The 20,504-nt window shown below is 51.6% G+C and overlaps 1 protein-coding gene across 21 annotated transcripts in view; it reads right to left on the bottom strand.

Annotated features, from left to right (window-relative positions):
* Positions 1 to 20,504, bottom strand: part of LOC149975367 (LIM domain only protein 7-like) — a 52,065-nt gene that overhangs the window by 9,081 nt on the left and 22,480 nt on the right. For 2 of the 21 annotated variants that reach the window (XM_090206703.1, XM_090206705.1), the window contains exons 9-24: positions 20,376 to 20,405; positions 19,323 to 19,482; positions 18,896 to 19,035; positions 17,888 to 18,752; positions 16,527 to 16,820; positions 12,693 to 12,804; positions 11,146 to 11,307; positions 9,582 to 9,643; positions 9,397 to 9,460; positions 7,857 to 7,916; positions 6,803 to 6,828; positions 6,569 to 6,676; positions 4,400 to 4,782; positions 3,814 to 3,858; positions 2,474 to 2,529; positions 752 to 935 (exon numbers count right to left, since the gene is read on the bottom strand). In XM_090206703.1, coding sequence (XP_090062829.1) covers positions 752 to 935; positions 2,474 to 2,529; positions 3,814 to 3,858; positions 4,400 to 4,782; positions 6,569 to 6,676; positions 6,803 to 6,828; positions 7,857 to 7,916; positions 9,397 to 9,460; positions 9,582 to 9,643; positions 11,146 to 11,307; positions 12,693 to 12,804; positions 16,527 to 16,820; positions 17,888 to 18,752; positions 18,896 to 19,035; positions 19,323 to 19,482; positions 20,376 to 20,405 — 2,751 coding nt within the window. The remainder of the gene's footprint in view (positions 1 to 751; positions 936 to 2,473; positions 2,530 to 3,813; positions 3,859 to 4,399; positions 4,783 to 6,568; positions 6,677 to 6,802; positions 6,829 to 7,856; positions 7,917 to 9,396; positions 9,461 to 9,581; positions 9,644 to 11,145; positions 11,308 to 12,692; positions 12,805 to 16,526; positions 16,821 to 17,887; positions 18,753 to 18,895; positions 19,036 to 19,322; positions 19,483 to 20,375; positions 20,406 to 20,504) is intronic. The other 19 variants (XM_090206704.1, XM_090206706.1, XM_090206711.1 and 16 more) reach the window with 11 other exon arrangements.

The following is a 20,504-nucleotide window of genomic DNA, read 5'->3' as shown; positions in this document are numbered from 1 at the left end:
TTGACAACCCCCCCTCCTACCGGTTACTGGGTTGACAACCCCCCCTCCTACCGGTTACTGGGTTGACAACCCCCCCTCCTACCGGTTACTGGGTTGACAACCCCCCCTCCTACCTACCTCCGGTTACTGGGTTGACAACCCCCCCTCCTACCTACCTCCGGTTACTGGGTTGACAACCCCCCCTCCTACCTATCTCAGGTTACTGGGTTGACAACCCCCCCTCCTACCTATCTCAGGTTACTGGGTTGACAACCCCCCCCTCCTACCTACCTCTGGTTACTGGGTTGACAACCCCCCCTCCTACCTACCTCTGGTTACTGGGTTGACAACCCCCCCTCCTACCTACCTCTGGTTACTGGGTTGACAACCCCCCCTCCTACCTACCTCCGGTTACTGGGTTGACAACCCCCCCTCCTACCTACCTCTGGTTACTGGGTTGACAACCCCCCCTCCTACCTACCTCCGGTTACTGGGTTGACAACCCCCCCTCCTACCTACCTCCGGTTACTGGGTTGACAACCCCCCCTCCTACCTACCTCCGGTTACTGGGTTGACAACCCCCCCTCCTACCTACCTCCGGTTACTGGGTTGACAACCCCCCTCCTACCTCCTCATAGGCCCTCACCGGTTAGTTGGTTGCCAACCCCCCTCCTACCTCCTCATAGGCCCTCACCGGTTAGTTGGTTGCCAACCCCCCTCCTACCTCCTCATAGGCCCTCACCGGTTAGTTGGTTGCCAACCCCCCTCCTACCTCCTCATAGGCCCTCGCCGGTTAGTTGGTTGTCTGTTGTCAGAGGTGGAGCGTTGTCGTATCCAGCTGTTGTCGGTCAGCAGAGCGGTCCTCTTCCTCATCTCGTCCAGGATCTGTTGCCTCTCAGCCTCTACTAACGACATGCTCTGAGGAGGCTTCCTCCTAGCGACCTCCCTGGCAGCGCCTAACAACCAACCAGAGAGCAGAGTCACGACGGTATGACCAATCATAGTTCGTACAGAAAGACCAATAAAAAGGACAGTCATTTGAGCATTGTCCAATGAGTGAACAATATTATTCCAACGACCAATCGGTGAAAACATCCCCTCTATCACAATACAGAAAGGTGAGGAGTAATTACCCTGGGCCTCGGCTAAATGAGGACTGGTTAGTCATTACCCAACCCCAGTATCCCTGGGCCTCGGCTAAATGAGAGGACTGGTTAGAGTCATTACCCACCCCTGTATCCCTGGGCCTCAGCTAAATGAGAGGACTGGTTAGTCATTACCCAACCCAGTATCCCTGGGCCTCAGCTAAATGAGAGGACTGGTTAGAGTCATTACCCACCCCACCCCCGTCTCCCTGGGCCTCGGCTAAATGAGAGGACCGGTTAGAGTAATTACCCACCCGAGTATCCCTGGGCCTCGGCTAAATGAGAGGACCGGTTAGAGTAATTACCCACCCCAGTATCCCTGGGCCTCGGCTAAATGAGAGGACCGGTTAGAGTCATTACCCACCCCTGTATCCCTGGGCCTCGGCTAAATGAGAGGACTGGTCAGTCATTACCCACCCCACCCCCGTCTCCCTGGGCCTCGGCTAAATGAGAGGACCGGTTAGAGTAATTACCCACCCCAGTATCCCTGGGCCTCGGCTAAATGAGAGGACCGGTTAGAGTCATTACCCACCCCTGTATCCCTGGGCCTCGGCTAAATGAGAGGACTGGTTAGAGTCGTTACCCACCCCACATCCGTCTCCCTGGGCCTCGGCTAAATGAGAGGACTGGTTAGTCATCACCCACCCCACCCCTGTATCCCTGGGCCTCGGCTAAATGAGAGGACCGGTTAGAGTCATTACCCACCCCACCCCCGTCTCCCTGGGCAAGGGTAAATGAGAGGACTGGTTAGAGTCATTACACACCCCACCCCCGTCTCCCTGGGCCTCGGCTAAATGAGGACTGGTTAGAGTCATTACCCACCCCACCCCCGTCTCCCTGGGCCTCGGCTAAATGAGAGGACCGGTTAGAGTAATTACCCACCCCAGTATCCCTGGGCCTCGGCTAAATGAGAGGACCGGTTAGAGTAATTACCCACCCCAGTATCCCTGGGCCTCGGCTAAATGAGAGGACCGGTTAGAGTCATTACCCACCCCTGTATCCCTGGGCCTCGGCTAAATGAGAGGACCGGTTAGAGTCATTACCCACCCCCGTCTCCCTGGGCCTCAGCTAAATGAGGACTGGTTAGAGTCATTACCCACCCCGTCTCCCTGGGCCTCAGCTAAATGAGGACTGGTTAGAGTCATTACCCACCCCGTCTCCCTGGGCCTCAGCTAAATGAGAGGACTGGTTAGAGTCATTACCCACCCCACCCCGTCTCCCTGGGCCTCGGCTAAATGAGGCCTGGTTAGATTTGACCAACATGGTGTAAAGTGCATCAACATCAAGGCTGGGTTTGGAATGGGGAACCCACTCATTAAACAGAGGGACAGTCAACAGCAGAGTCTGACCTTTCACCTCCTGTCTGTGGAAACCCTCCAACGATGGGGAGGACTTGGATTTCATCCTGATCAACAAACACACAAGTCAGGTTATACAACACCCTGCAGTACTCACACCACACCCTGCAGTACTCACACCACACCCTGCAGTACTCACACCACACCCTGCAGTACTCACACCACACCCTGCAGTACTCGCACACACACGACCACACCCTGCAGTACTCACACACACACAAGACCACACCCTGCAGTACTCACACACACACACAAAGACCACACCCTGCAGTACTCACACACACACACACAACCACACCCTGCAGTACTCACACACACACACACAACACCCTGCAGTACTCACACACACACACACACACACAACACCCTGCAGTACTCACACACACACACACACACACACACAACACCCTGCAGTACTCACACACACACACACACACACAACACCCTGCAGTACTCACACACACAACACCCTGCAGTACTCACACACACACACAACACCCTGCAGTACTCACACACAACACCCTGCAGTACTCACACACAACACCCTGCAGTACTCACACACAACACCCTGCAGTACTCACACACAACACCCTGCAGTACTCACACACACAAGACCACACCCTGCAGTACTCACACACACACCCTGCAGTACTCACACACACACACACACAAGACCACACCCTGCAGTACACACACACACACACACACACAACACCCTGCAGTACTCACACACACACACACACGACCACACCCTGCAGTACTCACACACAAGTCTGTCAGGTTATACAAGACAACACCCTGCAGTGCACACACGACAACACCCTGCAGTACACACACACACACAAGTCTGTCAGGCTATACAAGACCACACCCTGCAGTACACACACACGACAACACCCTGCAGTACTCACAAGTCTGTCAGGTTATACAAGACAACACCCTGCAGTACACACACACGACAACACCCTGCAGTACACACACACACACACACACGTCTGTCAGGCTATACAAGACCACACCCTGCAGTACACACACACACACGACAACACCCTGCAGTACACACACACACACACACACGTCTGTCAGGCTATACAAGACCACACCCTACAGTACACACACAAGTCTGTCAGGTTATACAAGACAACACCCTGCAGTACACACACACACACACACACACACACACGACAACACCCTGCAGTACTCACACATACAAACACTGAGCACAACTAGTCATACAAATATCACACGATTCATTTACAGTTTGTGATCAAAGGTGCACTCCCAAGCCCCCTAGCTTGGTGAAACCATAGGAGTCTCTAGTACTGACTGACCTGTCAGCTATAGATAGCTGGGTGAAACCATAGGAGTCCCCAGACCTGGAGGCAGAGGCAGCAGAGGAGGGCGAGAGGGTGAGAGGACAGAGGGCAGGGCGAGAGGACAGAGGGCAGGGCGAGAGGACAGAGGGCAGGGCGAGAGGACAGAGGGCAGGGCGAGAGGACAGAGGGCAGGGCGAGAGGACAGGGCGAGAGGACAGAGGGCAGGGCGAGAGGACAGAGGGCAGGGCGAGAGGACAGAGGGCAGGGCGAGAGGACAGAGGGCAGGGCGAGAAGGACAGAGGGCAGGGCGAGAAGGACAGAGGGCAGGGCGAGAAGGACAGAGGACAGAGGGCAGGGCGAGAAGGCAAGAGGACAGAGCGAGAGGACAGAAGAGTCAATTTGCAGACAGCAGCCAGCTTGTTTGACAGAAACCAGCAAGGTTGTGACTGACTGGTCCACAAATCACCTTGAAATCATAAACTAGTCATTATTTGTAGATAAGTGAATTGACCCACTATTGACCCACAATGCACTGGGCAGAGGGACGCCTTTAAAACACATCACCAGAACTAAATAGTAACCAAGGTGTGGTCTTTCTCACCACTTATCTCCTCCTGCCACTTCATCAGTCTCCTCTTCCAGGTTCCTCCCTTCTTGAGGACGAGGCTCCTCCCTTCTTCCCCCGTCAAAAACAACTTCCTTTGGATTGGATTCCACATGGCAACAGCCCATGGCAACAGGGGCCATGGGCTGGCTCAAGACTGGCTGAGGACTGGCAAGGCTAGCGATCCCATTGGTCATCTCTCCTGAGCTCTCCATGTTCGGTGTGGATGATTTGACACAAGGGACTACATATCCCACGATGCATCTGGACGGTAGAGGATCAGGGGTCACCTCAGCCTGCCTGTATCTCTCCGCCCCTGCCTCCTCCTGGGCCTGTTGCCACTCGGCATCCAGCCTCTCCTGGTCCTGACGGTACTTCTCCTGTACAACATCACACAAGACAACTGTCCAATCAGCTTCCTCTGAGACTACGGGTAAGTTTAGCCCAGAATTGGTGCTTTTATCTTAAGACATGAGGCACGAACAGTTCCAATGATTTCAGTGTGGAACTGCTTCACTGAAGTCAAAGATAAGTGGTATTTGCCCAGTGTGGTTGCAGGCTAAGTGGTATTTGCCCAGTGTGGTTGCAGGCTAAGTGGTATTTGCCCAGTGTGGTTGCAGGCTAAGTGGTATTTGCCCAGTGTGGTTGCAGGCTAAGTGGTATTTGCCCAGTGTGGTTGCAGGCTAAGTGGTATTTGCCCAGTGTGGTTGCAGGCTAAGTGGTATTTGCCCAGTGTGGTTGCAGGCTAAGTGGTATTTGCCCAGTGTGGTTGCAGGCTAAGTGGTATTTGCCCAGTGTGGTTGCAGGCTAAGTGGTATTTGCCCAGTGTGGTTGCAGGCTAAGTGGTATTTGCCCAGTGTGGTTGCAGGCTAAGTGGTATTTGCCCAGTGTGGTTGCAGGCTAAGTGGTATTTGCCCAGTGTGGTTGCAGGCTAAGTGGTATTTGCCCAGTGTGGTTGCAGGCTAAGTGGTATTTGCCCAGTGTGGTTGCAGGCTAAGTGGTATTTGCCCAGTGTGGTTGCAGGCTAAGTGGTATTTGCCCAGTGTGGTTGCAGGCTAAGTGGTATTTGCCCAGTGTGGTTGCAGGCTAAGTGGTATTTGCCCAGTGTGGTTGCAGGCTAAGTGGTATTTGCCCAGTGTGGTTGCAGGCTAAGTGGTATTTGCCCAGTGTGGTTGCAGGCTAAGTGGTATTTGCCCAGTGTGGTTGCAGGCTAAGTGGTATTTGCCCAGTGTGGTTGCAGGCTAAGTGGTATTTGCCCAGTGTGGTTGCAGGCTAAGTGGTATTTGCCCAGTGTGGTTGCAGGCTAAGTGGTATTTGCCCAGTGTGGTTCCAGGCTAAGTGGTATTTGCTCAGTGTGGTTCCAGGCTAAGTGGTATTTACTCAGTGTGGTTCCAGGCTAAGTGGTATTTACTCAGTGTGGTTCCAGGCTAAGTGGGCTTTACTCAGTGTGGTTCCAGGCTAAGTGGTATTTGCCCAGTGTGGTTCCAGGCTAAGTGGTATTTACTCAGTGTGGTTCCAGGCTAAGTGGTATTTACTCAGTGTGGTTCCAGGCTAAGTGGTATTTACTCAGTGTGGTTCCAGGCTAAGTGGTATTTGCTCAGTGTGGTTCCAGGCTAAGTGGGCTTTACTCAGTGTGGTTCCAGGCTAAGTGGTATTTAGTCAGTGTGGTTCCAGGCTAAGTGGGCTTTACTCAGTGTGGTTCCAGGCTAAGTGGTATTTAGTCAGTGTGGTTCCAGGCTAAGTGGTATTTAGTCAGTGTGGTTCCAGGCTAAGTGGTATTTAGTCAGTGTGGTTCCAGGCTAAGTGGGCTTTAGTCAGTGTGGTTCCAGGCTAAGTGGGCTTTAGTCAGTGTGGTTCCAGGCTAAGTGGGCTTTAGTCAGTGTGGTTCCAGGCTAAGTGGGCTTTAGTCAGTGTGGTTCCAGGCTAAGTGGTATTTGCCCAGTGTGGTTCCAGGCTAAGTGGTATTTACTCAGTGTGGTTCCAGGCTAAGTGGTATTTGCCCAGTGTGGTTCCAGGCTAAGTGGTATTTGCCCAGTGTGGTTCCAGGCTAAGTGGTATTTGCCCAGTGTGGTTCCAGGCTAAGTGGTATTTGCCCAGTGTGGTTCCAGGCTAAGTGGTATTTAGTCAGTGTGGTTCCAGGCTAAGTGGGATGTATGTCTTCCTGACCTGTAGGAGGCGCTCCTGCTCCTCCTGCCACTTCTCCTGCCTCCTCCTCTCTTCCTCGGGGTCCCAGGACCAACTGGAGGGGGAGGTGCTGAGGGACGGCACCTGGAGCTGGAGGACATCCCAGAATATTACCCTTCGATATTACCCCCCCCCCCCCCCCCCCCCCCTAATACTCAGTCTCAACACACACACCCTTAAGAGCCAGTGTTCCCCCCTCTTGTTCCTATGACTTACATCAGATATCGCCGACGCCGATCCTCCTAACAGAGAGAGCGAGAGAGAGAGGGGGGGGAGAAGGTGTGTTTTAACAGTCAGCCAATGTGAGAATAAATGTTTCCCCAACTGGGCTCACTTATAATATCACCACATTTATCATTCTATTTGTGATTTAAATCAGAGCACTGCAAACCAAGCACCCAATAGAGCCTTCTGAATGAATCAGGGAGCACTGCAAACCAAGCACCCAATAGATCCTTCTGAATGAATCAGGGAGCACTGCAAACCAAGCACCCAATAGAGCCTTCTGAATGAATCAGGGAGCACTGCAAACCAAGCACCCAATAGAGCCTTCTGAATGAATCAGGGAGCACTGCAAACCAAGCACCCAATAGAGCCATCTGGGTGAATCAGGGAGCACTGCAAACCAATAGAGCCTTCTGAATGAATCAGGGAGCACTGCAAACCAATAGAGCCTTCTGGATGATCTCAAACCACAGCTCCAATCAGCTGACATTCACACACACTGACTAGGTAGTAATCAACGAATCACAGAGCTGCTTGAGAGTGATGGTCCAGATACTGGAATGTTGTTGCGTTAACTTCAGAGCACTGCACACACACTCACCACACAGGTAGACCATAGAGCTGACTCCTGATGAGGCTGAGGGGAAAGAGCTGAATTATGACACTACCAGCAGCCAGCTACAGGGACGGACTGGGTAACCAGGGACGGACTGGGTAACCAGGGACGGACTGGGTAACCAGGGACGGACTGGGTAACCAGGGACGGTCCCGTCTCCAGCTATAGATGAGGTATATGTGACCAACAAAATCATCTCTGTATTCCCAGTCATGTGAAATCCATCGATTGGGGCCTAATTCATTTGATTTCCTTATATGAACTAACATCACGAAAATCATTGCGTTTATATTTGTGTTAAATATATATAAATAAGCAGCAGATTCGAGGACAAACAAGCAATCGCCAGAGTTGATTTAATCTACAAAGCAAATGCATAAACAACAACAACAACGAAGCCTGGCGACAGACATTAACATTGACTGTTACCTTCCTGATTAAAGAACTCTGCTCTCCTTTTCTGGGTTTTCAAAACAATCAGATCATGTTCTACACATAGGGGGGAAACAGGAAGTGTGAAAGAGAAGAGGAAGTGAGAGAGTAACTGAGTTTCCATAGAGTAACATCCGGGAACTACCAGGAAAAAGCAAAAACAAAAAAAATCTTGAGTCATTTCAAAAGATACATCGTCTTCAAAGTTATTCTGGACTTACTCCACATTTTGTGGTGTTACAGCCTGAATTCAAAACGGACTAAATAGATCTCACACACACACACACACCATAATGACAGTGTTTTTAGAAATGTTTGTAAGTGTAATTCACACCCCTGAGTCAATTCATGTTAGAGTCACCTTTGTTAGCGATTACATCTGTGAGTAAGAGATTTACACACCTGGATTTCACAATATATATGTACATTATTTAAATTCAAGCTGGTTGTTGATCATTGCTAGACAATCATTTAAGTCTTGCCATATACTTTCCAGCTGATTTAAGTCAAAACTTTAAGCTAGTCCGGAACATTCCGTCTTGGTAAGCAACTCCAGTCTACATTTGGCCTTTGGTTATTGTCATTTGGAAAATTGTTCCTCTCCCAGTGGAAGCAGACGATCAGCTTTCCCTCTCGGATTTTGCCTGTGCTTAGCGCCATTCAAGCATACCCATAACATGATGCAGCCCCCTCTATGCTTGAACATATGGAGAGCGGAAGTCTGATGTGTCTCAAACGTAACTTTGTATTCAGGACAATAAATTCATTATTTGTCGTCACATTTTTGTTGCATGTTTTAGATTCTATACAGACTTCCTTCTCTTCACTCTGTCGGTTAGTATTGTGGAGTAACAACCATGTTGATCCATCCACGGTTGTCTCCTTTCACAGCCATTAAACTCTGTAACTGTTTTATAGTCACCATTGGCCTCATGGTGAAATCCCTGAGCAGTTTCCTTCCTCTCCGGCAACTGAGTTAGGAAGGACGCCTGGATCTTTGTAGTAGACTGGGTGTATTGATACACCATCCAACGTGTAATTAATATTCACCTTTCACTTTCCTCAAAAAACATCTTCAATGTCTGCTTTTTTATTTATTTTTTACCCATCTACCAATAGGTGCCCTTTTTTGCAAGGCATTGGAAACCCTCCCTGGTCTTTGTGGTTGAATCTGTGTCTGAAATGTACTGTTTAACCGAGGGACCAGAATTGTATGAGCGGGGTACAGAGAGGTGGTGATTATTTATTTTTTTAATGTTAGTGCGAGAATATTTTTGCTCCTGAACTTAATTTAGGCCATAACAAAAGGATTGAATAGTTATTGACCAAAGTCACTTCAGCAATTCATTTATTTTATGAATTTCAACAAAAAATCTCATTACATAATTACACCGACATTATGGGGTATTGTGTAGGCCAGTGACATAAAACCTCTATTTTATACATTTTAAATTCAGACTAACAAAATGTGGACAAAGTCAAGGGGTGTGAATACTTCCTGAAGGCACTGTCAAGTCCCAGTCAATTCATTCATTACCTTTACTTCTGATAGTCAGGGGATCGTCCTGAAAACCTCCCTTACTGCTCTTAGAGGTCAGCACCTAAGAAGGGAAAGACACAAAGAGATTTACTAACCTGTTTCCTTCATCACTCAAATCATGTCAGTAAACGCGTTAGAGATGTCAACACTGATCGTATGAAAAAGTAGTGTCACACATTGACCTCTTGTCCGTTGATCTGGGCCAGTTTCATCATCGTTGCATCTCTGCTGGTGTCAGTTGGACCTGTAAGTGTCAGAGCACCACTGGTCAGATGGATGATCGAGGCCCGGTTCCACAGGGCCTCTGACCCAGTCCGTCACAACACAGGCCCGGTCCCACAGGGCCTCTGACCCAGTCAGTCACAACACAGGCCCGGTCCCACAGGGCCTCTGACCCAGTCCGTCACAACACAGGCCCGGTCCCACAGGGCCTCTGACCCAGTCCGTCACAACACAGGCCCGGTCCCACAGGGCCTCTGACCCAGTCAGTCACAACACAGGCCCGGTCCCACAGGGCCTCTGACCCAGTCCGTCACAACACAGGCCCGGTCCCACAGGGCCTCTGACCCAGTCCGTCACAACACAGGCCCGGTCCCACAGGGCCTCTGACCCAGTCCGTCACAACACAGGCCCGGTCCCACAGGGCCTCTGACCCAGTCAGTCACAACACAGGCCCGGTCCCACAGGGCCTCTGACCCAGTCCGTCACAACACAGGCCCGGTCCCACAGGGCCTCTGACCCAGTCAGTCACAACACAGGCCCGGTCCCACAGGGCCTCTGACCCAGTCCGTCACAACACAGGCCCGGTCCCACAGGGCCGCTGACCCGGTCCGTCACAACACAGGCCCGGTCCCACAGGGGCATCTGACCCAGTCCGTCACAACACAGGCCCGGTCCCACAGGGGCATCTGACCCAGTCCGTCACAACACAGGCCCGGTCCCACAGGGCCTCTGACCCAGTCCGTCACAACACAGGCCCGGTCCCACAGGGGCATCTGACCCAGTCCGTCACAACACAGGCCCGGTCCCACAGGGCCTCTGACCCAGTCCGTCACAACACAGGCCCGGTCCCACAGGGTTTACAAACATTGATTCACAAAATCAGTAAACACTACAGGACGGAAAGTGGTGAGGGACAGACAGAGTTCCCAGCAGGTCAGGGGGGGGGGGGGAAGTGGTGAGGGACAAACAAAGCTCCCAGCAGGTCGGGGGGGGGGGGGGGGGGGGAGAAGTGGTGAGGGACAAACAAAGCTCCCAGCAGGTCAGGAGGGGGGGGAGAAGTGGTGAGGGACAAACAAAGCTCCCAGCAGGTCAGGGGGGGGGGGGGGGAGAAGTGGTGAGGGACAAACAAAGCTCCCAGCAGGTCAGGGGGGGAAGTGGTGAGGGACAAACAAAGCTCCCAGCAGGTCAGTGGAGGGAGAAGTGGTGAGGGACAAACAAAGCTCCCAGCAGGTCAGTGGAGGGAGAAGTGGTGAGGGACAAACAAAGCTCCCAGCAGGTCAGGGGGGGAAGTGGTGAGGGACAGACAGAGCTCCCAGCAGGTCAGGGGGGGGGGAAGTGGTGAGGGACAAACAAAGCTCCCAACAGGTCAGGGGGGGGAAGAAGTGGTGAGGGACAAACAAAGCTCCCAGCAGGTCAGGGGGGGAAGTGGTGAGGGACAGACAGAGCTCCCAGCAGGTCAGGGGGGGAAGTGGTGAGGGACAGACAGAGCTCCCAGCAGGTCAGGGGGAAGTCTCTTTCGCACACCGTTGTTACCATAGCGCTGTACATCCATGGTGAGACTGCCTTTCTGCAGGGCAGAGGTCATCATGCCCTTCCACTGGCTGTGGCTCATCTCTGCCACCCTGTGCCCACCAACAGACACTATCTCATCACCTGCACGGAGCTGGCACAACTCTGCAGGACTACCTGGAGGGAGAGGAGAGGCTTTCACTATGTTGAGGCAAGCTACAGGCCAGCAGGAGAGAGAGAGAGAGAGAGAGAGAGAGGAGCTACAGGACAGCAGGAGAGAGAGAGAGAGAGAGGAGCTACAGGACAGCAGGAGAGAGAGAGAGAGAGAGGAGCTACAGGACAGCAGGAGAGAGAGAGAGAGAGAGGAGCTACAGGACAGCAGGAGAGAGAGAGAGAGAGGAGCTACAGGACAACAGGAGAGAGAGAGAGGAGCTACAGGACAGCAGGAGAGAGAGAGAGAGGAGCTACAGGACAGCAGGAGAGAGAGAGAGGAGCTACAGGACAGCAGGAGAGAGAGAGAGAGGAGCTACAGGACAGCAGGAGAGAGAGAGAGAGGAGCTACAGGACAGCAGGAGAGAGAGAGAGAGGAGCTACAGGACAGCAGGAGAGAGAGAGAGAGGAGCTACAGGACAGCAGGAGAGAGAGAGAGGAGCTACAGGACAGCAGGAGAGAGAGAGAGGAGCTACAGGACAGCAGGAGAGAGAGAGAGAGGAGCTACAGGACAGCAGGAGAGAGAGAGAGAGGAGCTACAGGACAGCAGGAGAGAGAGAGAGAGGAGCTACAGGACAGCAGGAGAGAGAGAGAGGAGTTACAGGACAGCAGGAGAGAGAGAGATGAGCTACAGGACAGCAGGAGAGAGAGAGAGGAGCTACAGGACAGCAGGAGAGAGAGAGATGAGTTACAGGACAGCAGGAGAGAGAGATGAGCTACAGGACAGCAGGAGAGAGAGAGATGAGCTACAGGACAGCAGGAGAGAGAGAGAGGAGCTACAGGACAGCAGGAGAGAGAGAGAGGAGCTACAGGACAGCAGGAGAGAGAGAGAGGAGCTACAGGACAGCAGGAGAGAGAGAGAGAGGAGCTACAGGACAGTAGTAGATGGTATTTCCAGTCACACCTGACCGACCCAGAGGAACAGGATAAGGTTATAGATCTCCTGAGTACAGATATCCAGAGTGGTTCTGACTAGGTCTCTGTTGCAGGGTAAGTCACACCTCTCACAGGTCTGTTTAAACATTAATGAATATCTCCCTGTACTGTAGGTAATGGACATCGGTGGAACAACCACTGTGTCATTACTAACGACCCAGCCACGGTCAATTCAACCGTTTCTAGCACCAAGACACCTTTAGACTAAAACATATCCCCCAAAAAAAGATATTAATCTGTTTGTTCAAACTTCTATTCATCCATTACTTACTGCTGTTGCTACATTTCTGTTGACATCTTACCTACTTTGGTAAACTCTTATTGGATTACAACCAATGCTAACAACAACACGGTACACAGGATATAGGTGTCCCCATCCATTCCTGAAGGAGGGGAGAGGTGAAGTCAACGCTCACCTGGTTGGATGCCTCCGACTCTTGCTCCTGTCGAGTCCCAGTGAGTGTTGAAACCAAAGTGTGGTCGACTGTTAATCTTCAAGGTAAGACTCACCCTGTCACTGTGACGTACCTGAGGAGGAGACGCAAGGTGAAGGTGACACCTGGAGATTCAATGTGCCACGAAACCAGACCCCCCCCCCCCACGAGGGCAGGTTCAAAGTCCTACAATTGAGGAGTGCCAAGATGGCTACTCAATGGCTTCAATAAAGCACCCCAGTCAGCCAGCTATGGTTTATACACATCGTTGTAGTACTCCAAGATGGCGCAGCAGTCAGACGTCTGTCTTGTCACGTGTAGATATCTTTGTTTCCTTCATAAATAATTTAATATTTTTTACCTCAATTTTAACATATTCTCCTGAAACCCACCTCACCCAATGTGGTATGGATCTACTATTTTCTATAGAACCCACAACAGACGCTAGCCAGCTAACTAGTTACTAGCTAGTAGTCAGTTAGCCACTGCTAGCTGTCATCAGCTAACCTCAGCCCGGTCAACTACTGCCAATCTGCACAGCGCGATTCAACCCAGAGCATATCGGGACCGCTTCCTCTCTACCACATCTCCGGATTCCTACCGCAAGCTCTGAACTTTTTCACCTGGATTATCGCAGCTAGCTAGCTGCTATCCGAATGGCTACTCCAGGCTAACGTCTCTGTCCGGAAGCAAACACCAGTTAGCCTAGCCTCGTGCTACGCCCATCTCTCGGCTAGCTGAAGAGGTCCATCAGTCAATTTCTTGGGCTACAATACCCATTTTGCCAATTGGCCTGGACCCCTTTTACTACACGGAGCCCTGCCAATCTATCCCGACTGGTCTGCCGATGTAACCGTCCGAGGAGGCTACAACAGACCCTTCCGTCGCGACATCCCCCTAAGGCCCTTCTGCTAACCCCGGCCCGCTAGCTGTCTGAATCGCCGTGCAAACAGCTCGCCTAGCTACTCACTGGACCCTATGATCACTCGGCTACTCATGCCTCTCCCTAATGTCAATATGCCTTTTCCCATTGCTGTTTTGGTTAGTGATTGTTTTCTTATTTCACTGTAGAGCCTCCAGCCCTGCTCAATATGCCTTAGAACAAAAGGGCTAGCTATCTCCCACCTGGTTTAAATGGTGTCTCTAGAGACAAAACCTCACTCATCATCACACAATGCCAAGGTTTACCTCCACTGTATTCACATCCTTGTCGGTACATTATGCCTTGAATCTATTCTTCAGCTCCCAGAAACCTGCTCCTTTTACTCTCTGTTCCGAACACACTAGACGACCAGTTCTTATAGCCTTTAGCCATACCCTACTCCTCCTCTAGTGATGTAGAGGTTAACCCAGGCCCTACAGCCCCTAGCTCCACTCCCATTCCCCAGGTGCTCTCATCTGTTGACTTCTGTAACCGTAAAAGCCTTGGTTTCATGCATGTTAACATCAGAAGCCTCCTCCCTAAGTTTGTTTTATTCGCTGCTTCAGCACTCTGCCAACCCTGATGTCAATCTGGCTTAGGAAGACAAAACCCCTGAAATTTCCATCCCTAACTATAACATTTTCCGACAACATAGAACTGCCAAAGGGGGCGGAGTTGCAACCTACTGCAGATATAGCCTAGAGTTCTGTCATGCTATCCAGGTCTGTGCCCAAATAATTCAAGCTTCTACTTTTAAAAATCCACCTTTTCAGAAACCAGTCTCTCACCGTTGCTGCTTGCTATATAGACCACCTTCTGCCCCCAGCTGTGCTCTGGACACCATTATGTGAATTGATTTCCCCCCCCATCTATCTTCAGAGCTCGTACTGTTAGGTGACCTAAACTGGGACATGCTCAACACCCCCGGCCGTCCTGCAATCTAAACTAGATACCCTCTTACACAAATTATCAATTAACCTACAAGGTGCAACCCCAAATCCGTAAACACGGGCACCCTCATATATATCCTGACCAACCTGCTCTCTAAATACACCTGTCTTCAACCAGGATCTCAGTGACCACTGCCTCATTGCCTGCGTCTGTAATGGGTCTGTAGTCAAGCGACCTCCACTCATCACTGTCAAAAGCTCCCTGAAACACTTTTTCTAATCGACCTGGCCCGGGTCTCCTGTAAGGATATTGACCTCAACCCGTTAGTAGAGGATACCTGGTTATTCTTTAAAAATACTTTCCTCGCCAACTTAAATAAGCATGCCCCATTCAAAAACTGTAAAACTAGGAACAGATATATCCCTTGGTTCACTCCAGACCTGACTGCCCTTGACCAGCACAAAAACATCCTGTGGCGTACTGCATTAGCATCGAATAGCCCCCGTGATAAACAACTTTTCATGGAAGTTCGGAACCAATATACACAGGCAGTTAGGAAAGCAAAGGCTAGCTTTTAACAGAAATTAGCATCCTGTAGCACAAACTCTGAAAAGGGTTCAGGGGAACCTAAAATCCATGCAGCTGCCCACTGCACTGAGGCTAGGAAAGACAGTCACTGCCGATAACACTACGATAGAGAATTTCAATAAGCATTTTTCTATGGCTGGCCATGCTTTCCACCTGGCTACCCCTATACCGGTCAACAGCTCTACATCCCCCACAGCAACTAGCCCAAGCCTCGATATCATAACCGCCATCGATAAGAGAACTGTGCAGCCGTATTCATTGACCTGGCCAAGGCTTTCGACTGTCAATCACCACATTCTTATTGGCAGACTCAACAGCCCTGGTTTCTCAAATGACTGCCTCGCCTGGTTCACCAACTACTTCTCTGATAGAGTTCAGTGTGTCAAATCGGAGGGTCTGTTGTCCGGACCTCTGGCAGTCTGTATGGGGGTGCCACAGGGTTCAATTCTCGGGCCGACTCTCTTCTCTGTATATATCAATGATGTCGCTCTTGCTGCTGGTTATTCTCTGATCCACCTTGACGCAGACAACACCATTCTGTATACCTCTGGCCCTTCGTTGGACACTGTTAACAACCCTCCAGGCAAGCTTCAATGCCATACAACTCTCCTTCCGTGGCCTCCAACTGCTCTTAAATGCAAGTAAAACTAAATGCATGCTCAGATCGCTGCCCGCCCGTCTAGCATCACTACTCTGGACGGTTCTGACTTAGAATATGTCTACAAATATATGTCTACCAAATACCAATACCTAGATGTCTGGTTAGACTAAACTCTCCTTCCAGACTCACATTAAGCATCTCCAATCCAAAATTAAATCTAGAACTGGCTTCCTATTTTTCAACAACGCCTCCTTCACTCATGCTGCCAAACATACCCTCGTAAAACTGACTATCCTACCTTGACTTCGGCGATGTCATCTACAAAAGTCTCCAACACTCTACTCAGCAGTTTGTTTACTCCATGTGTAACTCTGTTGTGTCACACTGCTTTTCTTTATCTGGGCCAGGTCGCAGTTGTAAACGAGAACTTGTTCTCAACTAGCCTACCTGGGTTAAATAAAGGTGTTCTCAACTGGCCTACCTGGTTAAATAAAGGTGTTCTCAACTAGCCTACCTGGTTAAATAAAGGTGTTCTCAACTAGCCTACCTGGGTTAAATAAAGGTGTTCTCAACTAGCCTACCTGGGTTAAATAAAGGTGTTCTCAACTAGCCTACCTGGTTAAATAAAGGTGTTCTCAACTAGCCTACCTGGTTAAATAAAGGTGTTCTCAACTAGCCTACCTGGTTAAATAAAGGTGTTCTCAACTAGCCTACCTGGGTTAAATACAGGTGAATTAAACAGTTGGGTGAAACTCTGGCCCTAATTAAGACAGTCCAGGTACAGATGATGTGATTCACAAGGTGTTGAGCTCACCTGGGCAGAGCCATTCTGTCTGACTGAGACAGGGAGGCTGGGCCGGAGAGAAGGGGGTAAGGGTTTGGGGTGGGTGGCAGGTCCAGGAACCCCTCTGGTCTTCAGGATGGAGGGCTGGGTCTGACTCCCACCCTCCTCTACTTCCTGGTTCACACTGCTCTGATTGGCTGTGGCCCAGGGCTGAGCCCTGACAGCGACCTCCGAGATAGTGACCATTTTCTGGGGGCGGGTGGGAGCAGTCTTGGTGGGGAGCAGGGAACCGTTTCCATTTTCATTCAGCAGAGAGTTCTCCAACTGTAGGTAGAAGACAGGGCAGAGTTTTACAGGGTCAGTCATAGTAGTATGATGGGTGCAGTGTAATGTGTTGTTTCCCTGGAGAAAATGAGGATGAAGTGCTTTGCTCAAGGGCACATTCTTCACCTTGTCTGCTCGGGTATTGAAACCAGTGACCTTTCAGGTTAGCGGCCCAACACTAACCGCTAGGCTACCTGCGGCCCTATATAGGGAACAGGGTGCTGGCCCAACGCTCTAACCGCTAGGCTACCTGCCGCCCTATATAGGGAACAGGGTCCTGGCCCAACGCTCTAACCACTAGGCTACCTGCCGGCCCTATATAGGGAACAGGCTGCTGGCCCAACGCTCTAACCACTAGGCTACCTGCCGCCCTATATAGGGAAATAGGGTGCTGGCCCAAAGCTCTAACCACTAGGCTACCTGCCGGCCCTATATAGGGAACAGGGTGCTGGCCCAACGCTCTAACCACTAGGCTACCTGCCGGCCCTATATAGGGAACAGGGTGCTGGCCCAACGCTCTAACCACTAGGCTACCTGTCACTGGCCCAATGCTCTAACCACTAGGCTACCTGCCGCCCTATATAGGGAACAGGGTGCTGGCCCAACGCTCTAACCACTAGGCTACCTGCCGGCCCTATATAGGGAATAGGGTGCCATTGGGCCTCAGGCTGGGCAGTGAGTCAGCCAGCAGTCTCCTGTTATAGTACTGCATTATTCATAGGAGATGGAAGAGGATCAGGAAGCACACGGTAACAAGACCACACACACCTCTCCCTCCACATACTACCAAGGAGGACTACAAGTACCAAGACCACCCACACACAGGCATCTCCCTCCAAATACTACCAAGGAGAACTACAAGTACCAAGACCACCCACCCACATTTATTTAGATACAGTGAACACGGGAGCATCCAATCACAAGAGATGTAGTGTACAACTGTTGAAATAATACTGAAACACTGTACAAATGAAGGGGGCATTAGTCACACAGAGAGAAACAGAGGGAGAGACACGGGGGGGGGGGACAGAGAGAGACGGAGGAACAGAGACGGAGGCATTCCTCACATTGTAGAGCCTGGGTAGCGAGGACACTCTGGAGGACTTGGCTCCAAACGGTCGGGGGGTGAAGCCGGCAGAGAGGCAGGACAAAGAGCCCTCAGACCGGCGGTATCCCCTGGGGAGAGAGGCAGATCCTCTTCCTCTTCCTCCCGGAGCCCTGGAACTGTACCTGTAGAGGGGAAGCTCCTGCTGCTGGGGAGCTGAGACATGACCCGGGGCTCCCACCGAGGTCAGGGACTCTACAGTAGAGAGGAGGGCTTGGTCTGGGATGTCCATGGAGGCAGAGGGGCTGTGGGAGCCGGTACCGCTGGTTAGGTTAGAGCCGGTACCGCTGGTTAGGTTAGAGCCGGTACCGTTCACCGGGTCAGAGGTAGTTAGAGAAGAACTGGTACCAGTAGTAAGACTGGAGCTAGATCCAGGGAGGGTCGTCGGGATCCCATTTGAGAGCAAGGAGACGTTGTGGTCTCGTCCAGTGGAGATGAAGAGAGCTGGGCTAGAGATGGTCTGGGTCTGGGAGGAGATGGGAGAGGCAGAGTTGGGGAAAGTGGCTAATCCTCCAGCTCCGTCTGGCTCCACCGGTGTGTGACGCCTCCCCTCTAGGACGAGGGGCTCTGATTGGGGCACGGCTCCGGGTCCCTGGAGGGTCACACTGGGGGCGGTGAAGGGTTCCGACGCTCCGGGGCTGTAGGGTGACTCCACGGAGGAGCTGAGGGCCAGCGGAGCTCTGGTGTGGGGTCGGAGCTCCAGGGAACCCTCACTTACCGAGGTGGGGGCTCTGGTGTGGGGTCGGAGCACCAGGGAACCCTCCATGAACGAGGTGGACGGAGAGACCTTGTGGCCATTGCTGCATAGGGACTCCTCATCCTCTTCCCTGTGATACCAGATGAAGAGAGGAAACATATGAATAGTGATGTTCATGTCACAGCAGAATGGGCAGGCAGGCATCCACACACAGACACACACAGGTACTACTCTAAAGTTATTTAAGTCTGTCTTCCATGTCCGTCCCCTTACCTGTCCTCTTGCAGACTATTGAATGTCCCGACTGTACCGACCCCTGCGTTGGCCATCAGGACGATGTTGTCTCTCTCCTGCATCTTCCTCCGCAGGTCACAGTTAGACCTGTGCCGCCGGAGCTTCCACTTGGTCAGGTCCTGACAGGAGGTAGTGGGGGTAACACTTAAAACAAGATGAATCACGACGGACACAAGAACTGCTGTTGAATTCATTTGTAGTGGCAACAATTAACCCAGTGAAGACCTCCGGGGAGTGTGGTTTTTAAACAACACTTTTAAGATGTCAGGGTGATTTGACAGAGTCATAGGTTGGGGCACAAAGAGATCACTGATTGTGGAATTTCAGTCAGATGAGAAATGGGTCAGGAGAGTAGTTAGACGGTCAGGATGGGACAGGTAATGGATGCCTGTGTGTGTGGACTCACATTGTGCCACTTGGCCTCACTCTCGTGGACCCGGGCTCTGACCATCTGCAGCTGGTCTTGGCTCACGGCGCTGGGGCTCAGCTCCATGCCACCCTCAGAAACCTGGCGCACCACTTGCGTGGGCGACGGGAACCGCCTGATGTCATTCAACGATTTGCTCCTGTTGTTGTGAAGAGAGCAAAAGAGACGAGAGAGAGAAGTGAAAGACGAACGAGAGAGAACACTGCAGATAGTATATTACAATGAAATCCTGATCACTGTCCAACATTCCACCAAGCCAAGCCAGCCAGCAGACTGAGCCAAACCAAGCCAAGCCAGCCAGCAGACTGAGCCCCACCAAGCCAAGCCAGCCAGCAGACTGAGCCCCACCAAGCCAAGCCAGCCAGCAGACTGAGCCAAACCAAGCCAAGCCAGCCAGCAGACTGAGCCAAACCAAGCCAAGCCAGCCAGCAGACTGAGCCAAACCAAGCCAAGCCAGCCAGCAGACTGAGCCAAACCAAGCCAAGCCAGCCAGCAGACTGAGCCAAACCAAGCCAAGCCAGCCAGCAGACTGAGCCAAACCAAGCCAAGCCAGCCAGCAGACTGAGCCAAACCAAGCCAAGCCAGCCAGCAGACTGAGCCAAACCAAGCCAAGCCAGCCAGCAGACTGAGCCAAACCAAGCCAAGCCAGCCAGCAGACTGAGCCAAACCAAACCATTGTACTTCAACTCAAGTAGTATCTTACTGGATTACTTTCACTTGAGTCATTTTCAATTAAGGTATCTTCAGTTTTACTCAAGTATGAAAATTAAGTACTTCATCCAGCAGGGGGCGCTAAGCCAAGCGGGGTGGGGGGGGCATATAGCCAAGCGAGCCCAGCAAGGGAGGGGGGGACACTAAAGCCAAGCGAGTCCAGCAGGGGAGGGGGGGGCGCTAAAGCCAAGCGAGCCCAGCTGGGGAGGGGGGGACACTAAAGCCAAGCGAGCCCAGCTGGGGAGGGGGGGGGCACTAAAGCCCAGCGGGGTGGGGGGGGGGGGGGGGCGCCATAGAGCCAAGCAAGCGCCGTTAACTCACCATATCCATCCTGGGTTTACCTCCAAGTTTCTACAGGAACCAGAGAAAGACCAGACCACTGGACACTCAGATACATGCCATTTAGCAGATCCATTTATTCAAATCACCTCACTATTTTTATTTAACCAG

The sequence above is a fragment of the Oncorhynchus mykiss genome, chromosome 18 (genome assembly GCF_057628025.1).
Source record: "Oncorhynchus mykiss isolate SJ-2025 chromosome 18, ASM5762802v1, whole genome shotgun sequence".
In the NCBI taxonomy this organism is placed as follows: Eukaryota; Metazoa; Chordata; class Actinopteri; order Salmoniformes; family Salmonidae; genus Oncorhynchus; species Oncorhynchus mykiss.
This window is presented reverse-complemented; position numbering and strand designations above follow the sequence as displayed.